This window comes from Lampris incognitus, chromosome 15, assembly GCF_029633865.1.
Source record: "Lampris incognitus isolate fLamInc1 chromosome 15, fLamInc1.hap2, whole genome shotgun sequence".
Classification (NCBI taxonomy): domain Eukaryota; kingdom Metazoa; phylum Chordata; class Actinopteri; order Lampriformes; family Lampridae; genus Lampris; species Lampris incognitus.
Window position 1 is genome coordinate 20,478,816 of NC_079225.1, and position 25,980 is coordinate 20,504,795.

The window sequence follows — 25,980 nt, forward strand, 5'->3', positions numbered from 1 at the left end:
CCTGCAGCACAGCTCACAGCTTGTAATAACAGTCGTGTTCTTTTCCTCTCTCAGTCCCAAGACATTTGAATACCCCGCTTGTTTTGGAGGCTCCTGACTCAGCCCAGCTTGCCCGTTGGTGGACAATGAAAATGCCCCATGTTAACCTGGCTGAGTGGAGATTTTACACTGAACTCTGACCTTTGCAGTGTCGGCACCAAGGTCCTACCTATTTACCTATATCATTAAGGGGGAAAACAACGTGGAAGTGGAAAACCCTTCAGATCCCATTTCAGAAGTAACTAATTACTTTTCAGAAGTAACTAGTTACCATTAACTTTCAGCTCATATGGAGGTAATACTTGTGCAAAACGTATTCAACCTACTCTTCTGCAAACATTGTCATGTTTTCTAATCTTGGATAAGCCCTGGTGTCTCTCACCTCTGTCTGATGCCAGGAGTTGTGAGATATTTTAAGGAGGTAGGGGTCCATAGGGACATGCTACGGCGCGCTCCCAGCCGTTGGTTTGTTCCTTCTTTGGTTCTGCTAGCCCTGTCATTGATTAACCGGTGTGCAAACATCGCCACTCCTGCCAATGGTGTGACACAGCACTGCACAGATGCACGCACACGTGGGCACATGCACGCACACATGCACGCACACAGACACACACACATACACACACACAATGTGGGCACACTTCTGTCAGGGTTATGAGGTCCATGGAGAGACTTTCTATATGTCCAGAACAAACACACACCCCACACACACACCCCACACCCCGAGCCCATAGTCTTTTGTTGTGAGAGGGTATTGAAAATTTAAATCTGTATTATTTGTTAACAAACTAGTGAATTCATTTTTTTAACAACTCGCACACATGAAGTCATACTTTTCTATGTTGCTTTACACTTTATTATAGTGTGTTTTCTCTTTTTCCAAGTAAAGCCTGTGCTTTCTTATTTGTTCAGATGTGAAGACGCATGGTTGACTTTTTCAGCACTTTTGCTGCTACGGGTTTAGTCTCACACACACACAACTCTATATTTCTATGGGTTGACAGAAATAAAGATGCAAATGAGTCTTTCTGTTGTCGGTCTGTTTTATTTTATCATATCAGGTCAAATATAGCAACGTCTCATCTTCTGAAAACGTATCCCGGACATAAATGATTTTTTTTTGCGCGTGTAAGCATGTTTTGGTTCGAGTTTCGAGCAGCACAACTTGTCTGGTGTCACGTGCAGTGTGTGTTCAGGTTTTGGGGAACTCGTAGTTTAATAGAGGCTAAAGAGGCGGTGTGTATCTGGTATATGTTTGCACTTGCCTTCCGATGTGTGCAGATATTGAGCTGGCTTGGTTCAGTATGTATAGTCTGCGTCCTTTTATGTGATGCGACTGTGTGGAGAAGTCTGGCTGGGGAGAGAGAAGTAAAGTAGGACATGTGAGCGAAACACGAAGGTGACTGTAGTGGAGCCCAGTGAAACACAAGGAAAATACAGGACTGAGATGCATGACTAGCACGTCACCGTAACCATAAACTGTGCAGTTCATCCTGACAGTTCTGCAAGCTTAAGCTGCACTCCATTTTATTTTTATTTTTTTGAAATATTTTTCCTCCCTTTTTCTCCACAATTGTACTTGGCCAACTACCACACTCTTCTGAGCCATCCCGGTCGCTGCTCCATCCCCTCTGCCGATTCGGAGAGAGCTGCAGACTACCACATACCTCCTCCGATATATGTGGAGTCACCAGCCACTTCTTTTCACCTGACAGTGGGGAGTTTCACCAGGGGGACGTAGCACGTGGGGAGATCACGCTATTCCCACCAGCCCCCCCCCCCCCGAACGGGTGCCCTGACCGACCAGAGGAGGCGCTAGTGCAGCGACCAGGACACACACCCACGTCCGGCTTCCCACCTGCAGATACGGCCAACTGTGTATGTAGGGACGCCCGACCAAGCCGGAGGCAACACGGGGATTCAAACCGGTATTCCCCATGTTGGTAAGCAACGGAATAGACCGCCACGCCACCCGGACGCCCCCTCTTTCTCTGTGTTGGCCATGGTTCACTTTCCTCTTTTCATATCGTATGCGACACAAATGACACAAAAAATAAACACTTGAAATAAATGTAAAGAAAGAAAAGGCTAGTGGAAATGTTGGTTGAGCGAGGCAGCTTGGTTGAAAGGAAAGAGGCCGAGGCTTGGGTTTCCACTCCATCAAACAGACATTTCATAAACAATTAAAAATGAATGGGGAGGTGGCCGTGACGTTAGTCATTCAGATGAGGTTCTGCTGCACGTTTTGTTCTGCTGTCTAGCACCGGGGCTCGTTGTCTATTAATGAAGTAACAGGACACGTTCGATTCGGTTCTGAGTACACCGATTAGGCCGTATCACCTCCCCCTTAAACACACAGCGGTGTCACGTCTCCACTTCCCTGGTCAGAGTTAAAGATTGGGGAAAGAGGAGAAAACGAGAACCGGCAGACGTGGAAGCCAAGGCGGTGAAAGACGGGGAGGAAGGGACAGGTCTTGACCGCAGTGGGGTTTTAATCCCTGCAGTGTTTTCTACTGTGTAATAAGACTGTGCATCCATCTTGGTGTTGCCTGCTGTCTTAGCCAGTATTCCTGTCACTTGGCAAGCTGCAGTAACCCCGGCTGCCCTTTAACACCTCCTCTCATTCACACTTACGCAGGACATTTGCAACCTTGACTTAGAGCTGCTCTGTCTCAGAACCAGCCCTCCCTGTTCTTCTGTCAAAGGACTTCATTCACCCCCTTGTTTTCTGTTTCATGTAGCGAATGAGCGGCTTGATGGTGACGATAAAACTGTTTTATTTATTTTTTTACAGTCCGCCCTTGGGTGGCTGAATGGTTCATTGCACTTCATAGTCACTAGTTTTTATTATCCTCTATTTAGTAGCACAGAAAACTCGCATCTCGGTTAGTAATCGGGACATTAATTCAACAAACTGCTGTTACGGCCTTGTTGCCGAGCGGTATTTTGGGGGGGGGGGGGACTCATTGTCTCGCTGTCGTCTCATCGCGACAGGTGAAGGGCTGGATCCTTTGTGGAGGATTTACAATGGCCGCTAAGAATCATAGACTGATGATCAACAACTTTTTGGACAGGCTCCCAGTGAGCTGACTCATTTTCGCTCAGTCAGCAAAACATGCCTCTCGTCAGAGACAAAAAACAGCTGTGCATGCCAGGAGGCTTGCAGCAGCGGCCGCCCAGGAGAGGCCAATTTTTTTTGGGGTTGTTCGTTGCCCCGTGGTGATAATAGGGGCAGTATCGTCAGTTCCTTGTCAGAGATCGAGATCTGGGTTTAGGGTAGACGCACCGGTCCCAGGTCTTGCAGCATTCTTTATGGTATCTGAAACAGTCGCCCTTGCGAGAGCCTGCAGGTTTACCTTTTGAACTTTTGGCAGCACCCTTCATGAAGCAGTCACGCTGCTATCTGTCGTAGTGGCGAGGTCGAGGAGACTAGATTATGGGATGTTAGGAGAGGCTTGTGTGTGTGTGTGGTTGTGGTTGTGTGTGTGTGGGGGGGGTGAACAGAAACTGTAGTGTAATGTCGGTGACAAATGGGGACCGTCGGAGAGAAATGGAGACGTTCTTGATTTGTTGGCACCGTGTCATATCGGGCTAAAGATAGCATGGGAGGGTTCGGTATTTTTCTGTTATTCTATGGGATCTTTTCTGTCGAAGCTTGCTGTATTGTGACAGCTGCCCTCTCCCAGTTAGAATAACATCCCCGGGAACTCGCTCTTCCTCACGTGCTCACAGGGGTTGCAGGCTGACGCCTTTTCCCCTGGAACACGGCGCTTAGTAGTCAGAGACCTGTGCGCGTGTGTGCGTGTGTGTGTGTGTGTGTGTGTGTGTGTGTGTGTGTGTGTGTCAGAGGTTTCTTCCTTCTTTTTTTGTTGTCCCAGTTAAGCTCCATCTCTCCCATCAGACGTTCGTGTATGTGTTTTTTCTCCGTTTTCCGTGTGCTCTCCCGAGGTCTTTCAAGTTCCTTTGGATTTCATGGAATCCAGGGAACGCAGCTTCCTCCCGGCGTCCGTGCGCGCTTGTCCGGGACCCGTCGGTCCGGAGGCGCGCCTCTCCGCTCAGGAAAGCCGGCGCTTGGCGAGACCGCTCCACTCTGATAGCTTGCCAGAGTACACATAGATCAGAGAAGGGGGGGACGGGGAGAAGGAGAAGAGAAAAGTCCAAGAGCTGCACAAAGCGGGCCAAAAGGCGGCCCTTATCTTGTTGATTCCCACGTCAGTCCGACTTGTCAACCATAACTCGCTGTTACCAAAGGGAAAAGCGTATAATTCAGCTAAAACTGCAGGAATTTGTAATGCCCCACACTAAACAAACATGATTTGGATGATTTCCAACATGCCGGCAATGGCCAGTGTCATCAGCCATCTATCCCCGGGTGCTGTTCTTTAAGATATTGCAGCTTGTAGTCCGATAGGTAAGGGTTAACTCTCCAAAGCTCGGGTTAAACCCGCTGTGTTAAGAGCTTAATGATCGATGAACAGACCCAAATCCAGAGACCATGTTTGAAGAAAGAGGGAACGGCCACTTTTGTCTGCAGTTGTCAATCTTTTGACTGTTTGCAGGGCTAAAAGAGTACCATTATAACCAAAACTAAGTAGTATTGACTCAAAGCTGCGCCGTTGTTTTTCAACAGAGCAAGTGCAGTTCAAACAGGGCTGATCAAATAGGAGCCAGGGGCTCCGAGCGTAAGAGACGCCTGCCGACGGGGTTGTTTTTCAGAGACGAGTTGGTTTTGCAAGCCTCTTGGGTTCAAACCGAGGCATGACAATTTATGTTTGTCATGTGTTAAAAAGACATTCAGGGGACGTAAAGGCATGCCTCATCAAGCCGCCCCGAGAAGACAATAAAGTAAAACCACAGCAAAACAAAGTTTGTTAGTAATCAGAATTACTTTCTATGAAGAAGACCACATATGGTTATGCACTCAACTTCAAGCTCTAGCAGAACTTTTTCTGCCCTTTTTTTTCTTCTCTCTCTCTCTCTCTCTCTCTCTCTCTCTCTCTTTTGTTCCTGAGACAGAGAGAGGGAGAGAGAGAGAAAAGAGATTGGTTCCTGTAACTGTTTTTCTGTGCTGTGATTGGTGGACGCCTGTTGCTAGGCTGATGTCATTGTGCGAGAGGTTTCTGCTTCCTCTCCTCTGTGGAGAGAGAGGTCAGGTTTGAACTGGTTGGGTGGACTTCTACCACTTGTTGAACATCCCCACGGTTTGTGTTTTTGTTGTTGTTTGTTTTTTTTCCTCTCCTCTTTTTTTTTTTTTGGGTGTGTGTGTGTGTGGCCGTTGTGCTTGCATGAGAAAAAAACCCAACAACACACCAGCCAATGCCGCCGAGACACACACACACACACGTGCAGAACTTGCAGAGTTTTGGCTTCCTCTCTCTCTCTGTCTAGTCTTTTCTTTTTTTTTTAAATCCCATAAATGGTTAGCGTTGTCTTTTATTGGTTCAAGGCAGTTGACAATTAAACTGCACACTCGTAAAAAATAATAAGAACAACAAGAAAACAAGTGCTTTTGTTGAACTTTGGAAGGAAGTGGCTCCCATGCCATCTCACTTGGCGTTGGTTCAGAGGTTTAAACTTGTTGTAGTCAACACATCTACACTGCAGACTTTTGTTTCAGACTCAACACCCACTTTCCCCTCACTGCTCTATAAAACCCATCTAGCCTTTATATAAATGCGTTAATACGACAATATGTGTGAACTATTAGTGTTTACGGCACTAACCACTAATAAGTCGCAGTAATGATGATGGTATGACACTAACAGCATTTCAGAATAACGACTGAGAAGAAAGGAAAAAACAAAAGCCGACCTTAAATGACAGATTTATATTTGGAGCCCTGATGAAGTTAAACACATCCAAATTGTGTCAGGGGATGTTTCAGTACTTGGATAACGTTTTACATGCCCTGCTATACTTTGCAAAGGCATCTCACTGAAGCCGCAACACTTGGAGTCGTTATCGAGGGGATATCAACAAAGTCCGTCCCGGTTGCGTTTCTCCGAGGGTTAAAGCCTGTGGGGTGTGTAAGATCAGCGCTCCTGTTTTGGCTTCTGGTGTGACGCAATCTTCCTGACTTGAAACAATCACCTGGTGATATGGTGGTTTCTACTTCCAATCACCGGTGCCCAGTAACGTTATTCCACAGCGTCTGATATGCAAAAAAACAAAACAAAAACAGATGTTTGAGGATGATGACAGCCTCAGCAGAAATGTGGAAAATTTATAATTTGGACCGTTCTCCCCGCGATTCAGTTTAATGGGATTAGTTTGATGGCCATTTCTGTGAAACCGGTGGAAATGAGTCCGTTGTTCTGACTCATCTTTGTAGGTCATTGTGCACACTTACAAAACGGACCTGAGATGGTCCTCATAGTTTCAGATGTCTTCCCATCCATTATCCATAACTACTTCTTACAATAAGTGTTTACACGCAACAAATAACCTGATCGTTAACCTATGAGGGCATCACTGCAGGGGCTGGTTAGAGGGTCAGCAAACTCAGTCATGAGTGTGTTTTCATGTGCTGCAGTTACTGATGAAATGGAACATAAGTTAAAAGCACTAATGGCAGTTTTCATTAATATGCACTGTTGGTCAAAATCTTGTTCATTTTTGGCATGTTGGGACATTAACTTATAACATCCAAGCATCTAAGCACACATGTACGCATGTGGTAAAATGGTTGGTTGGTTGGCTGTTTGGTTGGTTAAATGGGTTGTTGTTTGATTGGTTGGTTGGTTGAAACAGTTATGAAAACAGCTTTACCAGTTTATCAGTACTGGGTTAAGTTGGAAGTCGAGGTAAATATAACCAGATTATGGCCCCTAGAAAAGTCATGACTGGAGAGAGGCAGAGATTTCCCTTGATAGTTTTCGAAACAAGAAAAGAGAGAATCTTTTCCTCTACGATTATATCTTCCAAGAATATGTACCTTATATATTTGGTGTGTGTTGTCCCCCTCTTTGCCTTAACCTTAGTGTATAACAAGATCACGTATGAGCCCGAACAAATGTTAAGATGGCGTGATTAGACTCCCCATCAACCTCACATGAGTTACAGAAAGTCTCATTTCATTTGGCTCTTTCAAACATTGGCATCTGATTACTGCATCACTCTTCATTGGCGTCTTTTCTATTCTTCATTTGGGGTAAAAGTTGATGAAGTTGTTCACTTGTTTATTGTGAATGAGTTGCAGATGCTGACATGGCCTACAGTAAACACAGCCGAATGCTGAAATTACACATAAGATACCATACAGAACAAGGGCGGGCGGAGAAAAATGATCGGACATGCTTGGTTGGGGACCTTCACCACCGTGACCCTGACAACTGGAAATACTGAAAAGACCCAATGTTCTTTAAGACCGATTATTCAAAGAAGCAATGTATACCCGGGTTTTAAAGAAATTGGATTATTTCAAACCATGCAAACCCTTTAATCAAAGTACTGCCTTTAACTGATTACTCCCAGTAATCAGGCCTCCATGTAAACGTGCTCATTGTTTTCAGAACCCCATTGCTTAAGCCAACCCGCGGCAGAACACACACACACACACACACACACACACACACACACACACACACACACACACACACACACACACACACACACACACTGGCCCTCACAGCACAGTAAAGTCTCTATGTGCTCTGACAGCAGTGTTTGGCCCCAGCGGTGAAGCTGGACCTCTGAGCCTAAGCGCTTTTTATGTGAAAAGGTTGGTGTGTCGTAAGCCCCAACGCTGACCAGCCTCTTCTGCAACTTTGCTGAGCCATGGGGCTCCCCACAGCCCTGGTGCTCTCACTAGAGTGCTGACTCCAGCCCTGGGGGCATGTTTACTGCAGCCCCGCACCCCACCCTGTGGCATCAGGAGAGGGAGGAGGGGGGCTCGGCCCACACAATGAACCTGCTGAATACTGTGCTATCTAGCTATCAGGGCTGGGGGACTTGCAGGCGCTTGCCAAATTAGCAGCCAGGCAGGCACTTGAACAGAGAGCGGCCAGGGGGGGCACCCTCGCCTTGGCCGCATGGCAGCGTTCTGGCTCCCACACTCGTCATTAACAACTTCAACTTTTTTCTTAAAAAAAATCCTGTTAAAACTAAAAAGGGGAAAACTTTAAGGTAGCCCTTTAAAGCTGAAAAAAATGCACTCATGTTCAAACCCAGGCACAAGCTAGCCATTAAATAAGCTAATATTACCTGCTTTGTATTTGGGTGTTTTTCAATCCAAACATAAAACCGTTCACTCACACACAGTGCTGAAGATAAACAGAACTGTTAATCTGTTGTTGACCAGAAATCGAGAAAATAATCATCGCCGAGTAACAATTACAAAGCTCAAAACACCGTCTCGACAAGCTACTTAAGTCAGAGAAACTTTTTTTTTAAAATTTTGTTTGTTGAACTTGTGAGATTTCACGGTACAAGCCTGGAAATATAATCCCGTAACTTGATATGTGTGGTACGGGATGCCCCCCCCCCAGTATGTCGAAACAGATAAAATTCTGAAAAATTGACTCTTTTACCATCTATGTGTTGGAGCAGAAGCACATTGTGCCAATGAGTGTGTTATTGTCAAACTAGGGTAAACAAAGCTTTAGGAGCTGCCTGTCTTATCTCCATTTCCTCCTGGCTTTGAAGGAGTCCTTGGGCCCGCGTTGATTGGTGGAGTAATGGTGTTATCTCAGTTATGATACAGTAGACTGCAGTGCAAAGCCAGTAACTGAATAGCTGCTGTTTTTGGTGTGTGTGTGTGTGTGTGTGCGCGCGCGTGCGTGCGTGCGTGTGTGTGCGTGTGTTTTTTTGTTGTTTTGTTTGTTTTGTTTTTGTTCCTGGAAAATATCATGCAGATGTCCATTCACTGCACGTGTGCTGATGCCGATCACTGCGCAGCAAAGACTGCTGCTTTGCTCCTGCTCACCAAGGAGAACTCTAAGACTCAGTCTTCACCCCCCCTTCCTTGCTCTCTCACAAGTCAATAAGAGGACTTGCTGCTGCTGCTGCTGCTGCTGGGGCTGCTGCATGCGAGATAGGTGGCTTCTGGTTGTTGTTTTGCACTTTAACTGAATGCACATTACACGGACAGGAACACAGACTGCAATCAGGTGCATTGCCAACTGCCAATGATGTCATCAAAACTAAATGAAAAAAACAACTAAGGTTATTGTCATGTTGATTAAATTCAAATGATAGACTTTGACGCTGATTAAATTAATTGCACAGAAGACTAACGGTGATGACTTGAGGGTGATCATTGTCGATAATCTGCATACAAAGTGGAACGCATAACGATTAATTCGTTCATGATCAATGGCAGCAGGGAACAAAAGGAGAGAGAAGTGATGTTTTCTTAAAGGGAGGGTTGTCCTCTCCGCTCACGTTGAGAACCTCCTCCTCCTCCTCCTCCTCGCCTCATGATTCGCCCGCCTCCTCGGGCTCCGTCCCCGTTTCCGCCACACAATTGGCTGCCGAGCACGTCAATCATGCGGACCTCGGCTTATTTACCGAATGTATGCGCAGCGGCAGGACGGTATTCTGCTGTGGGGCTGGAACAGCTGACAAGTGAGCACTTTACCCAGTGCCTCAAGGAACAAAGAGAGAAGGAAATAGCCATTCAAAAAACAAACAACTTTTTAAAATTTTCCACCCCAAAAAAACAATCGGAAGCGCGACAAGACAAGGAGATGCGGCACGCAGTGGCACCCACGGAGAACGTGGAAGATAATTCTTTTACGGTGACGGACCTGCTGAAGATTTGCACTCATTGTGAGCGGCTGGGCAAAAAGGTGAGTGGACGGGTGAAGGGCGCCGGTGCGGGCAGACGAGTGTTTTCTGACTCTTGGGTCGGTGGTTCGGACTGCGGAGTTAGTTCGGGTGTTGGCGGGGGGGGTGGGGTCGGCTGACTTGTTTTCCCCTGAGTGTGAGTGAGCCGCGGTGCGTTGCGGTCTTTTGTGTCCCCCGGCTTGTTTACGCTTTCTGGGGAGTTTGTGTCGTCTGTCATCGGCCAGTTCCCATCCCAGTCTCGGTCTCGGTTCACATGCGACCCCCGGAGAGTTGGACGTGCTTTTCCAAAACGATGAATCATGCGTTGTTTTTTCTTTATTTCTTTCTTCTTCTTCTTTTTTTTAAGTCGGCTGTCTGTTCGCAAGTAACGTGCGGTACGTGGCCATTCATTCATTCATCCAGCCACGGCCTTCGCGTGACGGTGCGCAGCAGGACGGCAGCAGGGGACATGTCCCGACAAGCCGCCTGCCCCCTCCGCGAGGCTCCTTCTCCTCGCTGCACGGATGCACGCTCACCCTTCTCTGTTTACGTTTCGTTGTTTTTGCTGGCGGTTGTTGAGAGGCCAATCATTTCTCTGTTGGTTTACTTTTTTTTCTTTTTTCTTTATACTCGTAAATCGTGCGATTACCGTCTAATCCATTGTTTGTGGCACAGTATGAGCTCGCTCTCCCGCTGCTATGGAAATACGTGTTTATTTGTTTAATTTCATGATTCCGATGGCTTCTGAATGAGACTTGTGTCATATCTGCTGCAGTCAGGAAGGCTGGGGGATTAAGTAAAAGGCAATGCACCATGAGGTCCATGAAAGCCATGGTTGCAGTTCTCACTTACTTTAGCTTTGCGATTGGTGCCTCCAGTGATAACGACCGATCATTTAATTTTTCTCCCTTTTTGTCCTGCAGGACTCAGGAGTACGGATCCCAAGGCCCCTGGGTAATGGACCAAGCAGATTTATCCCTGAAAAAGAGGTATGGAGAGACGGTGTCTGTTATCTCCCTGAGACTAGAAACTTTGTTGTAAATTTAACACAGGTTGATGTCAGGACAACTTTGCTTGTTGAACAACATCCAATCTATTGTTGTTTCCTCTTAGATCCTTCAGGTCAGCAAAGTGGACACCAGGACACAGTCGATATTTGAGGATGCGTTCGCAGCCCTCGGCCGCCTTGACAACATCTCCCTGGTGATGGGCTTCCACCCGCAGTACCTGGAGAGTTTCCTTCGGACGCAGCACTACCTGCTGCAGATGGACGGCCCGCTGTCTCTGCACTACCGTCACTACATTGGCATTATGGTAAGGACATGCAATGAGTATAATTTACAATGGCTTTTAACCTAACGATGGAAAACGCTGCTGAAATTGTGTCCTTCATTGAAGTCACTGGTGGACAATCCGTCAATGTAAAATCTTAGTTCCTGGTTTGCTGATAGGATGCAGTGTATAAGGCAATGAGAATAACAATTCTACACACAGCTGTATAATGTAGCATTGTTAATTACATTTCTTTATACAATGCTGCCTATCTGCAAAACAGAGAAATAAGTTTTCACATTAACAGATTATCTCTCAATGATGAAAACCAATGGATGCAGTTTCAGCAGTGTTTCACAGACACAATGAAGACTGCTCAGTATTATGGCTGCTAATGGAGTATTATCCTTACAACGTACATAGATAATGTTGAAAATTGTGATTGTTTCCCTTGAAATGATCATAACTTCCATCCAGAAAACTGTGTTCTGACCTCAAAGTCTCTTCTCCCATCTGAACCTTCAGGCTGCAGCCAGACATCAGTGTTCCTACCTGGTCAACCTGCACGTCAACGATTTCCTGCAGGTGGGCGGTGACCCCAAGTGGCTCAACGGCCTGGATGAAGCCCCACAGAAGCTGCAGCACCTCGGCGAGCTCAACAAAATCCTTGCACACCGGCCCTGGCTGCTCACCAAGGAACACATTGAGGTAAAGGGCCTGGAGAGGAGTGTTCGCACCAGCCGTGGACTGGTGGGTGGACACCAGGGTGAGGGAGGGGCCTTGTGTAACAAGCTGAAATCACAAGTGGCAGCCAGAGTATCGCTGCAGTTGTGTAACTTCGAAGCCTCTTTTTGTGAGGCCTATGGAGGGAGGTGGCATGGGGAGGATGGGAGCGATAACGACTAAAGAGGGGAGAGGATAATGTGGGTGGAAGAAATTGAGGGACGAAAAAGCTGAGCAGAAATGGGGGGGGGTCTATATTGGAAGCATAGAGACACATTTACCTGCTTTCTCTCCTCACGACTACACTGAGGGAGACAGTTGTAGATACTGACATCGTAACTCTCTTTTTTTCTCTCCAGCACCTTCTCAAGGCCGAGGAACACAGCTGGTCCCTGGCAGAGTTGATTCATGCAGTGGTTCTCCTCACACACTACCACTCCCTGGCCTCATTCACCTTTGGCTGCGGCATCACACCAGAGATCCACTGTGATGGTGGACACACTTTTAGACCTCCCTCCCTCAGCCAGTACTGTGTCTGCGATTTTGCCAATGGCAATGGGCATGCTAATCACCTCGAAGATATGTTTGGCAACCAGGTGAGTTATAGATACATAATAAGAATAATGCATGTGTGAGAATGACAACAAAAGATAAAAGAAAGCCTGATTCATTGCTAGTTTGTTGAAATTTACATTGGCTAAGCTCTAATCAGTGTGGGTTTGTGTTTGTCTTAAGTAGCAGTTGCCAGCAAGTGGGCAGTAGAGCAGAAGGCACACTTAGGCACCTAAAAGTCAGAGTAGCTCAGTAAAAATGTCTCAAAGTCCCCTTGTGGTTTAGGTCGGGGTTAAGGTTGTGTCAGGATAGAATAACAGGACTCCTTGTTGCTCTGACCCCCTGCCTAATCTAGGACGTGTTTATGCTCTTTCTGTTTGTGTGGAGGAGGTCTCTGGTGAGGTGGAGGTGCTGATGGAGAGGATGAAGCAGCTACAGGAGTGTCGCGATGAGGAGGAGGCAAGCCAGGAGGAGATGGCCACTCGCTTTGAGAGGGAGAAGACGGAGAGCATGCTGGTGGTCACGGCAGAGGACGAGGAGTGTGTCCCATCTAGAGACGTCTCCCGCCACTTTGAGGACCCCAGCTACGGATACAAGGACTTCTCCAGGCGGGGAGAGCATGTGCCCACCCTCAGAGTGCAGGTAGATGCAGTACAAACGCTTGTACTTCAAACAACAAGACAGGAAACGCTAGGAAACACTCAAATCAAGAACACAATCAGCAGCAATATTTATCATATTACAAATGAATGTAAGTCAGTGTACAAAAAGGTAGAAATTCAGGAAATGTAACAGAAAATTACACATCTGCTCTATTTATATCCTAACTGCTCTCAAGATTTGCAATAAAATATACTGCTGCTCCTCCTCTCCTCTGCCCAGGACTATAGCTGGGAGGACCACGGCTTTTCTCTCGTTAACCGATTGTACCCTGACGTCGGTCAGATGCTAGACGAGAAGTTCCAGATGGCCTACAATCTAACCTACAACACCATGGCAATGCACAAGGACGTGGACACCTCCATGCTGCGCAGGGCCATCTGGAACTACATCCACTGCATGTTTGGCATCAGGTCAGTCACTGGCCCCACCTGGGTGCTGCTTTGAGACAGAGGCCATTTTATGGTCAAGAGGATAGTAATATCTTGCCCAAGCAGAAGTAAAGCCATGTGCATGCTTCTTTTTGTAAGAAATTTAGTAGATGCTGTTGTGCTTAACGACTATTGTTAGGCATGAGGTACTCTAAAGTTTTTTTTTTTTTTTTGCTAGTTTGTAGTGCTAATTACATCATCGTTTTTTGTTTTGCAGATATGATGACTATGATTACGGGGAGATAAACCAGCTGTTGGACCGTAGCTTTAAGATCTACATCAAGACCATGGTGTGTATTCCCGAGAATACCACCAAACGAATGTACGAGAGTTTCTGGAGGCAGTTTCAGCACTCCGAGAAGGTGAGAGCTAACTCTCATTTGCCATCCTTGCCCTTACTTTGTAATTCAGGATGGAGCTTTTTTTTTTTTTTTTTTTTTTTTTCCAGAAAGGTTGAGCCTAGTGCAGTGTATAATAACTGTTTCTCGTTTTGTTTCCTCTGTCTCATCCCCTCCAGGTCCATGTTAATCTGCTTCTTATGGAAGCGCGCATGCAGGCAGAACTGCTCTACGCTCTGAGAGCGATTACCCGCTACATGACATGAAGTGCTTTCTGTGTTCTTATTGTTGTGTTTTTACTGTCGTCATTGTTGTTGCTCATCATGGGACACTTCAAGTTAAAAAAAAAAAAAGTAAAGCAAATCGGGGGTGGGAGGGAGAAAATATGAAAAATGTGGAAGAGATGCAAGAAGCCCTGGGTGTAGGCGAAGCTGGTGCTGTTTTTGGCTGGATGTGGGATAAGGATCAGAACAAAGCTGGGGGGGGGGGGAACTGCGTAGGAGAAGTCATCCAAACCCACTGGTGGATACTCAAGTTCTCGTTGCCTGCCGTGCCAAAACAGACCAAAAGAGGGCGGCCTGGAGCAGATTCCCTTTTCATCACAGGGTGTATGTCCCGGGCCAGAGGACTTGACGCAGGAGGCATCAAGGCCAACCGTTCAGTATTCCACCATGCAGCCCAGAGGTTGCTGATCTCTGCAATCTCCTGGTAGTGTGCGCACCCATAGTGATTCTCCAGAAAGCAGTGCAGGCAAAACCTGTCTGCACTTTGATGATGTAGTCACTGTTTTATTTGTGTAGTTTCTTTATAATACCTTTTTATTTCAATTTTTGTTTTGTTTTGTATTGAGAGTGTTTGTTGTCGTCGGCGTGGTCGCTGTTTTTTTCTGTTAGTGGTAACTGGAGATGGGAAGATTACTTAGCCGGTGTTATAAAGTGTGCCTGAAATATCCAGCACAGTGTGGAGACGGGGTGCTGCTGCTGCTGCTCTCATCTATTCACTGGGGTCATATTGACCCCACCCCCCACCCCCATATCTCCCCCCACCCCAAATATCCCCTACACCCCTATCCGTAAGAAATCCACTGCATTACCCCTCTCCCTCGTCCCCCATTCCTCTACAACCCCCCAACCTAAACTGTCTGTGTAAGCTAATCCAAGGTGTGTGTGTGCGCGTGTGCATGCGTGCGTGCGTGCGTGTGTGTGTAAACCAGAGAGGTGTGATGATAAAACTCATAAAGAACACTGTCTGAGCCCTATTGAGTTTGACTGGTATGCCCGTGTGATGTCTTGCTCTTGTGTTGTGAATAAGAAGTCAGGCGGGGTGTGCGTGCATGCGTGTGTGATAGAGATGTTGGAAAGAAGAAGAAAAAAAAAGTTTGAATTTCAAGCATCAGAAAAGCGAGGCACTTTGAAGGACCGAGTCTTCTTGCTTCTGCTGTAGCTCTGTTATTGTGAGGTGACTGTTTATAGGTTTTTTTTTTTTTTTTTTGATGTTGTCTTTTATGTTTCTGGTAAGAAGAAAAAGAAAAAGGGGGAGGGGGTAAAAGAAAAAAAAAAGCTAATCAATAAGAAAGTAAGAAAACCAGGTCTTCCAAGAGGGATTTGCTTCCGGTTGTCCTAACCACACCTGTCTGTCTTCCGCTCATCCCAGCTGCCTGGTAACCCTGACGCTTTCAGAAGCTTTTGGATTGTGAATTTTACCAGTAAACAAAAATACCTCTTCTGTTTTCTCTTTAAACAAAAAAAAGAAAGAAAGAAAAAAGAAAAAAATTTAAAGAAGTGCTCTTCGCTGAGCAGAAAGACTTTTCTGGGCCTCCCTGCTGCCGGCGGGGTGGAGCGGGGCCGGTCCACGCAGGGGGGCCCACCGTCGAATGCGGAAGGTTGTAGCTGTGCTTGTCTCCTCGGGTGGGGAGAACCTAACCAGTGCAAAAGCAGCTTGTTTATTTTGAATCGGGGGGGCCGCATGGGGCCACCGCTGTTTTGTTCTTGTTTACTAAAACCAGTAAAGTACTGCATTCTTCTGAGGGAGGGTCGAGACGGTTGGACAGATGAATGACTGTTTGATATGAGAGGAGGAGGAGGAAGGCGGCGGTGTTGACAATAGAATGGTACATCATTTGGAGGTTGTCGTGAGAGGAAGTGGAGGTTTTATCAAACTTCTGACTGATGTCAGTTACTGACACTTTTTTTATACGAAAAAAAAAACGAAAGGAAAAAAATAAAACACGATATTGAATCATTGTGTATCATTTGTAGTTTTCTCAAAACGGTTTGCTTTCATTGCTTCAACAAATACAAACAAGATCATGCATATGGAAAGGCCTGCACATATTCAGGAATCGAGCAGTCGTAGCACAATCAGATCTGCTGCTGGCACACCCACTTAACATGGGTGTAGGATATCACAGTGGTCTGTGGCGATTAAACCGCCACCCATACGGTTTTGCACACTTTTATGCAACTTACAACTCCTGACATGGAATGTTCTCCTTGGACCGTGTATCCAAAGTAAAGCTAGTTCTTTCAACATAATCGAGTCTGATATTACTCACACACAAAAAATACTATGCTGAACTCAGGGGAATGGTTCAGTTTGTATCATCTGAACAGCTCAGAGCCTTTCTTGTGAATTTCAGTTACTGCATAAGCCCCTGAATCGTGTGATTCATACCTAACAACCCCGATCGATCCCAGCCGAGGTCAGTGTTTCTCCTTCGTCCCGGAGACGATGCTCCTGACCAGACCCTTACATGAGAGGGATTATCAGGTACTCTTCAGAGTTCCTCCTCAGTTTTTGCCTCGTTGCTGTCATCCTTCGACCTCCGTTCACCGAGGATGAGCGGGGCTGGCAATCTTGTCTTGAACCTTCGGGGGTGTTTTCCAATCAGGGAGTCGGGTAGCTCTTTCAATAGATGATCACCAGCAGAATCTCAGCGTTATCTTTATTTTATTTTATTTTTTTCCAATGACAAAACGACTGCCTTTACGATTTGGTGACTTTCCCCTCACAATGTGCAAACAGGTGAAACTTAATCTTGCAGCCTCATAATCAGCCAGCCAGCCGTCATGTTCATATTAAGAGCAGAAATTCGATGTGGAAGACGATGTGTGTTACTAACTCTGGCTAATGAAACGTTGGCTTGTTTTGTGATTGTTGTGAGGTCGCTGTTGTATGAAAACCCAGGAAGTGAGGTGGGGGGAACTTTACATTAAGTGCCGTCTCTGATTTGTATTGATGTTATGACAATGTAATTTTTAAACGCTGTACCTTACGTGGTGTAACTTGTAAGCACTGCCTGGCCCCATATCTGTGTTATAATAAAGGCTTTGAGAAGCAAAATGTTTCGGACAACATTGTCTAACGTACGTTGTGATTTATTACCTGGGAGTACAAGTTCCGCAGAACTCAAATGAAACGTGTCACGTGCTTATGAGGTACAGTCCTTCTTGGTCCATTGTTTCCATGACAAGATCATCATAAAAGCCCGTTTACAATCATAATACACAACAAAAACAGTCAAAATGAACTGGATTATTTCAATGTGCAAAAATTTGCTGCACAATATGCTTGAATGCACAGAACTAATGCTTTTACAAGCATTTAATGAAAACATGAACCATAAATAAAGTAAATGTAACATCCAAATTATATTGATATGGAGGATGAAACTGCAACTAAAGGCACAACTTAGTTGGAAGCTGCATTTGTGACACATTTTGATATGCTGCAGAAAATATTTATAGTCAATATTTTGCAGAATTAAAAACAAAACGGCTGACAATCCAAACATGTACATGTCTTTTTGTCCGATAATTCAGTTTGATATAAAACATACCTTTCACAGATTGAGGCTGATAAAAAATGTGATCATGTTATTCAGTAAGCTCAAATGGTATTCAGAAGGTTTCTGTGCAGAGCCTACATTACGATAAAGGAGACATCCAGGGGATCTCCTGGGGTACTTTTGTTTCTGTGAATTTCAGTCAGTCCACAGGTGGAGCCTGTTCTTCAGTTTCTGAGCTACTGGGAGGAACTCCATCTCCCAGCATGCCCTGTGGAAATCCCTGGTTTCAACGTCATCCATCCACTGTAGAGCTTGTGCTTCATCTAAGGGATGGATGGAGATGAGTGGACACAGATGAATGGCCTGGTTGTGAAAATTTAGCTTCCAGCGAGACAATTCCAGTAATTAGTCAGCTCTCTATACAGTGTTCCTATTCAGTCAATATTCATGGTTTCTGTCTCTAAGATTGTGATGGTACTGGGCAGTTCCCAGCTGCAAATGTAAGACTGGATAACCCTCCCTCCCTCTCTCCCTATGCAACCACTCTCAGGTGAGTGCTGTCAATAAGAGTGTGTTCTTAGCTAACTTCACTGCTTCTATAAGTGCTGCCATCTATACATGCCCACCTGAGTATGCAGTGAGAAGCTCCAAAAGTGTCTCTCTTTCCTTGGTGCCCAGCATGACAAGGAGGTCTCTCTCTGGGCCACTAGATTCTGTGAGGTTCCACAGGGTCTGGCACACTTGTCCTGCCAGCTGCCAGTCCCATGGTGCAAAGTCTCTAAGACAGTCTGTTAGCCTACATAACACACACACAGGCATCATATGACTGGAGGGAGAGAGATTCACATGACCCGTACGCTGGTGGGCATTAGCTCTACTTCAGTAGAATGTGTGCGTGCATGCATGCATGTGTGTGTGTGTGTGTGTGTGTGTGTGTGCGCATATGTGTGTGAGTGTGTGATGGAAATATGAAAGGCTCACACAGTAACTGATTATTTCTCTTTCATAGATGGGATTCCACGCATTTCAATTTCAAGAGGTAAATCATTCGAGTTGTAGCCAGAAGAGAACTCCGCGGAATTTATGCCATGCTTACAACTACCTTGTAGTGTGTAAAACATTTGTCACGTCCCCCCCTTACGAAAAGTTATATGAGACTGCTTCCACTGTGTGCTTTCGCTGAATATCTAAGTCTATTTTTGGCAACGGGTAAACCCTGTCCAATTATTTTACATAAGATGCAGGTGTTTCTGTGTGTACTCAAACACACACACACACACACACACACACACACACACACATACATACACACACGAGGCAGTCTTTTGAGACAAATAGACAGTCCTTACTTGACAGCAGCCCCCTCTAGTGACAGGGTAACCCTGTTGGGGGGATCCAGGGCCAAGTTGGTGAGGACCCCACAGGCTGAGAAACATACCTCATAGCTTTCAGAGTCGAGCAGAGCCACGACAAACTGGTAGACTGGAGGGGTGGGCGGGGTGGGGCAGAAGGGGGAGTGGGGGAGGAACAAGGGGGACGATAAGACAATGTCAGTCATATCAGAAAGTAGTTTCTACTGACTGCACGCGGCCTTGCAGATAAGTCAAGTCTCAACATGACACTGTGACCCCTCAGTGCAATATGCACACATGGGTAATGAGTGGAGAAGGTGTCTGTTAAATGAACTTACTGTGTTCTTTAATGTGATGGGATGTGGTGACACAAGTTTTCAGGTCAGCTGGTTTTCTATTCTACCAGGTAGTTTATTACATTCACCTGTTTGTGTCAGGTATTCCAGCTATCTAAGCATGTAAGGTTTTAGACCTGGAACAATGGATGAATTTAATGAACTACCTGGCAGGATAGAAGACCAGCATCAAATAGGCCTAACTGGTGTCCGCGTAGCGTAGCGGTCTATTCCGTTGCCTACCAACACGGGGATCGCCCGTTCAAATCCCTGTGTTACCTCCGGCTTGGTCGGGCGTCCCTATAGAGACAATTGGCTGTGTTTGAGGGTGGGAAGCTGGATGTGGGTATGTGTCCTGGTCATTGGAGTAGCACCTCCTCTGGTCGGTCGGGGTGCCTGTTCAGTGGGGAGGGGGAACTGGGGGGAATAGCGTGATCCTCCCACGTGCTAGGTCCCCCTGGCGAAACTCCTCACTGTCAGGTGAAAAGAAGTGGCTGGCGACTCCACATGTATCGGAGGAGGCATGTGGTAGTCTGCAGCCCTCCCCGGATCGGCAGAGGGGGTGGAGCAGCGACCAGTACGGCTCGGAAGAGTGGGGTAATTGGCTGGATACAATTGGGGAGAAAAGCGGGGGGGTAAAAAAAAAAATCTAAAATTCAAATGGGCCTAAGTATGGAGCATCAAACGGGCGGTGTTGTTGTTTAGTATGGCAACTGAGTACAAACTTTCATGCAGAATGATTAAAAGGTCGTAAGAGAAAAGAAACAGCTTTCTTCAAGGAATTGTAAAATAATCTCTGAGGGGCTTAAGTCCATGACCAGTCAACTCTAATGTGTGCGTTATTTTGGTGTGTGTAAAAAAAAAACCCACACCTTTATTTTGCATGATGAAGTCCCGTACAGCTTTGGACTGCGACAGGTTCCCATAGACACGAACAGCCTCAAGTACTGCATCACTACTGCAACACAGCAGCAGCTTCAGCACCACTATACCAAGACAGAGAGAGAGATGGTGTGAGACAGAGAAACAGAAAGAGAAGGGGAAGACAGACGAAATGACGATATAGACACAGACAAAAACAGAGAGCGAGAGAAGCAAAGCAAACGAAGTGAAACAAGACCGACTTCTTAACATCTTGTTCACACACTAATCTAAAGGTTCTCACGTATGAGCACACAGAACACTTCTAGACAGCACGTTCACGTTCATCTCTCCGTGTTCCTGTCTTACGTTTGGCGATGCTGAGTTGCTTCTGTCTGACTGCAGAGCTGTCAGCTTGGTAGAAGGACAGGTTGTTGATGGTGGCAGCCACGTTCACCAGCAGCTCCTTGCTCTCTGGCACAGACCTCAGCTCTGATATATGGACACACACACACACACACACACACACACACACACACACACACACACACACACACACACACACACACACAGAGTACAAAAACAAAAGTTCCTGGCTGAATCTTTCTCTGGTTAATCAAAACAGTTATGTTTGAATTCTTGCAGACAGACACTTCTGTAGACAGCTGTGGTTTTTCTGATCCAACCAAGAGAGAAGATGAGCAGCTGCAGGGCTGTCCAGTTGAACCAGGAAGTGTTTGAACTGAAGAAGAAATGAATGTTAGATGTTATTTTGAGCCCTTTGGGCTTTATTTCCTGACTACCGGGAAAGGTTTCCATGTGCTGAAGCAGGTTAGGCCTCTGGTCCTCATCATAATTCACAAGTAGGTCTATGTGACCAACAGAGGGAGCATCCAGGCTGTACAAGGCTGGGTGGCCATCCCTTCCTCATAGGAAATCAAACCCTTTGGCTGAAAGCAAAGCAAAGCCCAACTTGGTATGAGAAATCCTACTGTGGATATTGTTTACACTACTTTGCCGTGCATTTCAGGTGCAGACAATCTGTATAGTACATATGTGTAAATGAAGTGTACCTAACATAAGGCACACCATCTTTCCACGAAAAAAGACAAGGTGAAAGCTGATCCCTTTTAAATCTTAATTGTTAAATCCTGCTCGGCCGTAATGGAGAGACAGCCATGGAGAGGGGCAAAAAGAGGGATATTTATAGCCATGTGATAATTTAAACATGGGCCGTGTAGAAAAAAGGACTAACAATTGACCTTGAAGGTTGATGAATGTGACATCACACAAGCGGGCATTATCTGTGGGCTGTGTCGGCCAAATATAAGCTGTTTGGTCTCGTAATGATATTTAGAGGTCAATACGACACCATCCAACCAGCCGCTGTACTATGAGCGGTTTGGAAATAGAGTCTGTTCCTGATATAGCCGGAGATGTTGTGCGTGCAATTATAAATCACTGATATTGCGGTCATGCTGTCAACCGGCGCCTGAGTCACACTAAATTTTGTTTCTGGTTCTGACTGGAAATGCCTCTTTGGTGTGGTGAAGAATATCTCTTCCTCTTCCTCCCCCTGTAGCTTTCTGTAGCGCGAGATGGCGTGGACTGTCATGAACGTGATCAAAACGTGACCTTGATCAGCCGAGTCGGCTCTTCAAGGCCTCCTTTCACTTTCATTATCTTCCAGCTGTCACATTCACTTTGCATTCCCCTCTGCTCTCTTTCTCTCTGTGGTTTTCTACCCATCTTACCTCACCGACTTATCTGGCTGATCTTATCTCACTGCCGTCTTTATACTGTTGCCCCTTTCTTCTTCCTCACCATCCACACCTCAGTTCCTCTTTCTTACCCCCCAATTTTTTTCCTTCAAACTGTCATGAGCAGTGTGTGGGAGGCGAGCAGCAGAGAATCTAAGCTTCACACCCACCTGCGTATCGAACAGAAACCATCTAACCACAGGGGAGAGTTTCACAGACACACACACACAGACACACACCCCCCGACTCGGCGGTGAGATGTAACAGTACATCCTGCTCTTTATAGCGAAGCGCTCTGCGCTGTCAGACTTCTGAAAAAAAAGGGGGTAAATCCAGGGACAGTGTATTGTGTACCATAGAGACAGCACCAAAAAAAAAAAGAAAAAAGAAAAGATAAAATAAACAGAAAGACGAGAACTGCGTTCTAGCCGATTCTCGTTCCAAACAAAAGGGAAGTGGTTGAGACTTATTGTAAAGCCGTCTACAGTAAACCTACTTGAAGACGTGACATGCAAGCTTCTCAGAACTCCAAACCCAACTCAATATGAAGTCATTGTGGCGGATTGTTTTTTTTGTTTTTTGTTCCTCAAAAATAATTGATCTTTGCTTTCTGTGTTCTGAAGTGGTATTTTGCACGACAAGAACAATAAACAATTATTTGGGGAAGTAGAAAGGCTCTCTTGTGGAGACAAATAAGCTATGATTCATTGAGTTTAGTCACGCACCAGTTCTTTGAGCTGACTAACACTTCTCACGCAAATAACCCCTCCGCCTGAAATCTTGCCCGCTGATATTGTCAAACAGTGACACGACTGATTCGAAGTTGGCCTGATGTTGACGTGTTGCCTAAAAACAAGTTCCTGCTCCCTCTGCTCACCTAGTGTCTCCACCAGCAGCTGAGTGCAGGCCGCGTCGCAGGCCAGTGACAGGCCGGCGGCAGGGTGGATGCACATATTGGCTACCACCCTGACCAGCTTCACCAGCACGTCCTCGGCCTCCGCAGAACCCGCAGCAGGGGTGCAAGGCTTGTCGGCCGGCCGGGGGGCTTTTTCTGGAACGGGGCGCCGCGTGTGTGAGTTGCCTGTCCACTGGTAGCGGCGGTACAGCCGGAGGAGTGTGTCAACGCAGCCTTGGCATCTGAAGAGCCGCTCCCGAGCCTCGTCGCTCTTGGCTGTGAGGTTCCCCAGGGTGAAAAGGAGGCGCACAACAAGGTCCTGCAGCAGGGAGGGATAAGTGATGAAAAGCAGCCATGTTGCTGACGTTCATGTACAACTACACAATGCATTGTGTAGTTTTAATGAGACGAAAATGATCATTTGCATACACAAAGAGCTTATTTCCATCCTTATATGTTCACAGTCTTCTTTTGAGGTCAAGTGAACCAACAGCACCACAAACATGATGGGAGGATTTTTTATATTAGTGCTCCAGAGATTCCTTTTTGCAAAGCTATATTATAAACTTTTTTGACATTTCAAATTTTCCCCTCTGTTCTCCCCAATTGTATCGTGCCAATTACCCCTCTCTTCCGAGCCTTCCTGCTCGCTGCTCCACCCCCTCTGCTGATCCGGGAAGGGCTGCAGACTACCACATGCCTCCTCCGATACATGTGGAGTCGCCAGCCACTTCTTTTCACCCGACAGTGAAGAGTTTCACCAGGGGGATGTAGCGCATAGGAGGATCACACTATTCCCCCCAGTCCCCCCCCCCCAAACAGGTGCTCCGACCGACCAGAGGAGGTGCTAGTGCAGTGACCAGGACACATACCCACATCCGGCTTCCCACCGGCAGACACGGCCAGTTGTGTCTGTAGGGACGCCCGACCAAGCCGGAGGTAACATGGGGATTTGAAATGCCGATCCCTGCGTTGGTAGGCAACAGAATAGACCGCTACGCCACCCGGACGCCCAACATTTCAAATTTTCTGTCTGCAACGACTTGAGTGTTTCCCTGTGAAATGGTTATGGTGAGCCCTTTCTGTCTTTTCCATCGCTTTTTCCTCCAAAAATCTACGATCCAAATCCAAAGCTCCATCACATCCCCCCTCAGTTCAATAACTGACAGAGTATTTGTAGATTTCATTAAATTTCAAAATGTTTAAATTTTCTTTTTAATTCTATTAGCATAACATTATACGGCACATCTCGGTAGTAAGAGAAAAGGAAACAGATAAAACCAGACAGCTGAGAATATACTAGGTATACAGCACAGGCAGTTGCTTTTTGGCTGGATAACTAAGAAAGTACAACAGCAATACTTTGAGACTCCATTCAATGTTATGCTCAGTAACCACTTCACACATCCCCCTCACTAACGCTGTGGTTCTTGCTTTGGCTTTTAAAGGCCTATGAAAAGACACCAACGTCAACGCTGGCCCTCTCTTCACCCTCCTCCTGATTCAGAGAACTCAATATCAGTGTCAGCTGACGGAAAATACACATAACTGGTGTGTGTGTGTCTGGGCATGTGCAAGTATGTGTGACCATACCAACAGAGACATGACCAAAGAAGGCCAGGTAAACATCCTGTACACCATATTTGTTTCCTGGTGCTACTTTACCAATCACATGAACGGTAGGTCAGCCAACAATACATGCGTTGATCCAACATACCCAGACAGAGACTGACACTGGTATGAGGATAGGACAGCCTGCCCTACAGAAAGGGTGTTCATTACATATCGTAATGCCTGGTTTGTGTGTGAGTGTGTGTGCATATGTTTGTGTGCTTTTGTGTATTTTTTTTGTGTGTTTTTATGCGTGTCTGTTTATTCCCTGGGTGATTAGGAACATATGTCAGCCCTTCCTGATTACCAAAGCCTAACTGCCTTTTCTCCTCGCCACCTACCATCACGCCGCCCCCTAAAAAAATCTTCCTATCTCTTCTCCTCTTTACCCGCTACGTCTCCCTCCTCTGCTCCTATCCTCGTGTTCCTTCCTTCTTCTCACTGTCGTCATTCTCTCTCCACCCTCCACCTCTCCCTGCTCTCCTCTTCACCTCCCTATCTCTGAGAGAGAGAGAGCGAGAGGGAGTCACTCCATCTAGACACATGCTGTGCTGTAAGAGTACTAGGGCTTGAGTGTACATAAACTAGTTAAGAGGGTAAACATGCTTAGTGGTACTTCATTATTTATGCTGAATAATCTCCGTCCTGTATTTTATACATTCTCTCAAGCTCACACACATCCTCACAACCTGTGCACACGCACGCACGCACGCACGTGTGTGTGTGTGTGTGTGTGTGTGTGTGTGTGTGTGTACACATTGTGGAGGGGTCAACATCAGGGGAGTGAACTCACCTGTTTCCGCTTGTGTTTGCTCAGCAGTTCTATAAATAGTTGGTAGCAGCCAGGGGTCTGGGTCAGCGCCAGGCAGCACTCGGAGTAAGAGGAGAGTATACTGAGGGAGAGAGAGGACAACAAATCCCACTGACCGTCCACAGCCGCCCCACTCCCTGACTGTTCAGCTAGGCTGACTAGATATGGAGAGATTTAATAACAACACAGCTAATGGGAAGCATGAGCGGTCACAGACTTGGATCAAATTTTGTATGCTGCGATTATCTTGGATAACAATAACCATGCGAATAGTATTACCATGGTGTTTACCAGACTTGGCGGAAAATTTGGTATCGGTGCTAAATCATGGGAAAATCCCCTTACCCCAAGTTGTGCTCTGGAAAAACACATTTTATTAAACAAAGCAGTCAATGACATGACATGCATATTTTTGTGTCCGAGAGCATTATTTCCTTTTAAAATAATTTAATCGATTCATGACATGGATTACTTTGCTCTATAAAACCTATTTAGCTTGAATACATTTTCAGTACATTCAAATAATATATATTCTTTTATGTTTTGGCATCTCAACCCCCACAACGTCAGGCAACGCAACCATCTGTGCAAATGAACAGATTTAGAAAGCTATTAAAAACGGTATTTTAATGATAATAAATTCAAAATAAAATACTATAGCACGATTTTATGTTTGAAGCATTTCAAATACACCAAATTTTACAAAGACCAACATTGTTAAAGCTGTTGAAATACTAGAAAAACGTTTGTCCAGCAATTTGTGTTCTCAAACGTCAGGGTGGCACAAC

At 46.0% G+C, this 25,980-nt stretch overlaps 2 protein-coding genes and 1 long non-coding RNA gene across 4 annotated transcripts in view; 1 reads left to right on the forward strand and 2 right to left on the reverse strand.

Moving 5' to 3' along the window:
• Positions 1–5,974: 5,974 nt before the first annotated feature.
• Positions 5,975–11,761, reverse strand: LOC130125021 (uncharacterized). The gene is made up of 3 exons (XR_008811411.1): positions 11,629–11,761; positions 10,657–10,782; positions 5,975–6,190 (listed from the first exon to the last, which is right to left on the reverse strand). It is a non-coding gene; the product is annotated as an uncharacterized LOC130125021 (long non-coding RNA).
• sesn1 (sestrin 1) lies at positions 9,592–17,134 on the forward strand. Of its 2 annotated transcripts, none has more exons than XM_056294440.1 (9): positions 9,592–9,827; positions 10,728–10,793; positions 10,918–11,118; positions 11,602–11,784; positions 12,159–12,395; positions 12,739–12,993; positions 13,234–13,424; positions 13,660–13,804; positions 13,960–17,134. In XM_056294440.1, the coding sequence occupies exons 1-9, from the start codon at positions 9,726–9,728 to the stop codon at positions 14,044–14,046; spliced, it is 1,467 nt and encodes a 488-aa protein (XP_056150415.1). In that variant the 5' UTR covers positions 9,592–9,725; the 3' UTR covers positions 14,047–17,134. The 2 variants fall into 2 exon arrangements, with proteins under 2 accessions (XP_056150415.1, XP_056150416.1); XM_056294441.1 differs by having other exon boundaries at positions 12,742–12,993.
• Positions 15,597–25,980, reverse strand: part of armc2 (armadillo repeat containing 2) — a 36,628-nt gene continuing 26,244 nt past the window's right edge. The window contains exons 12-18 of the mRNA XM_056294439.1: positions 25,175–25,274; positions 22,753–23,089; positions 20,485–20,607; positions 20,127–20,240; positions 18,917–19,049; positions 18,194–18,363; positions 15,597–17,890 (exon numbers count right to left, since the gene is read on the reverse strand). Coding sequence (XP_056150414.1) covers positions 17,763–17,890; positions 18,194–18,363; positions 18,917–19,049; positions 20,127–20,240; positions 20,485–20,607; positions 22,753–23,089; positions 25,175–25,274 — 1,105 coding nt within the window. The 3' untranslated portion in view covers positions 15,597–17,762. The remainder of the gene's footprint in view (positions 17,891–18,193; positions 18,364–18,916; positions 19,050–20,126; positions 20,241–20,484; positions 20,608–22,752; positions 23,090–25,174; positions 25,275–25,980) is intronic.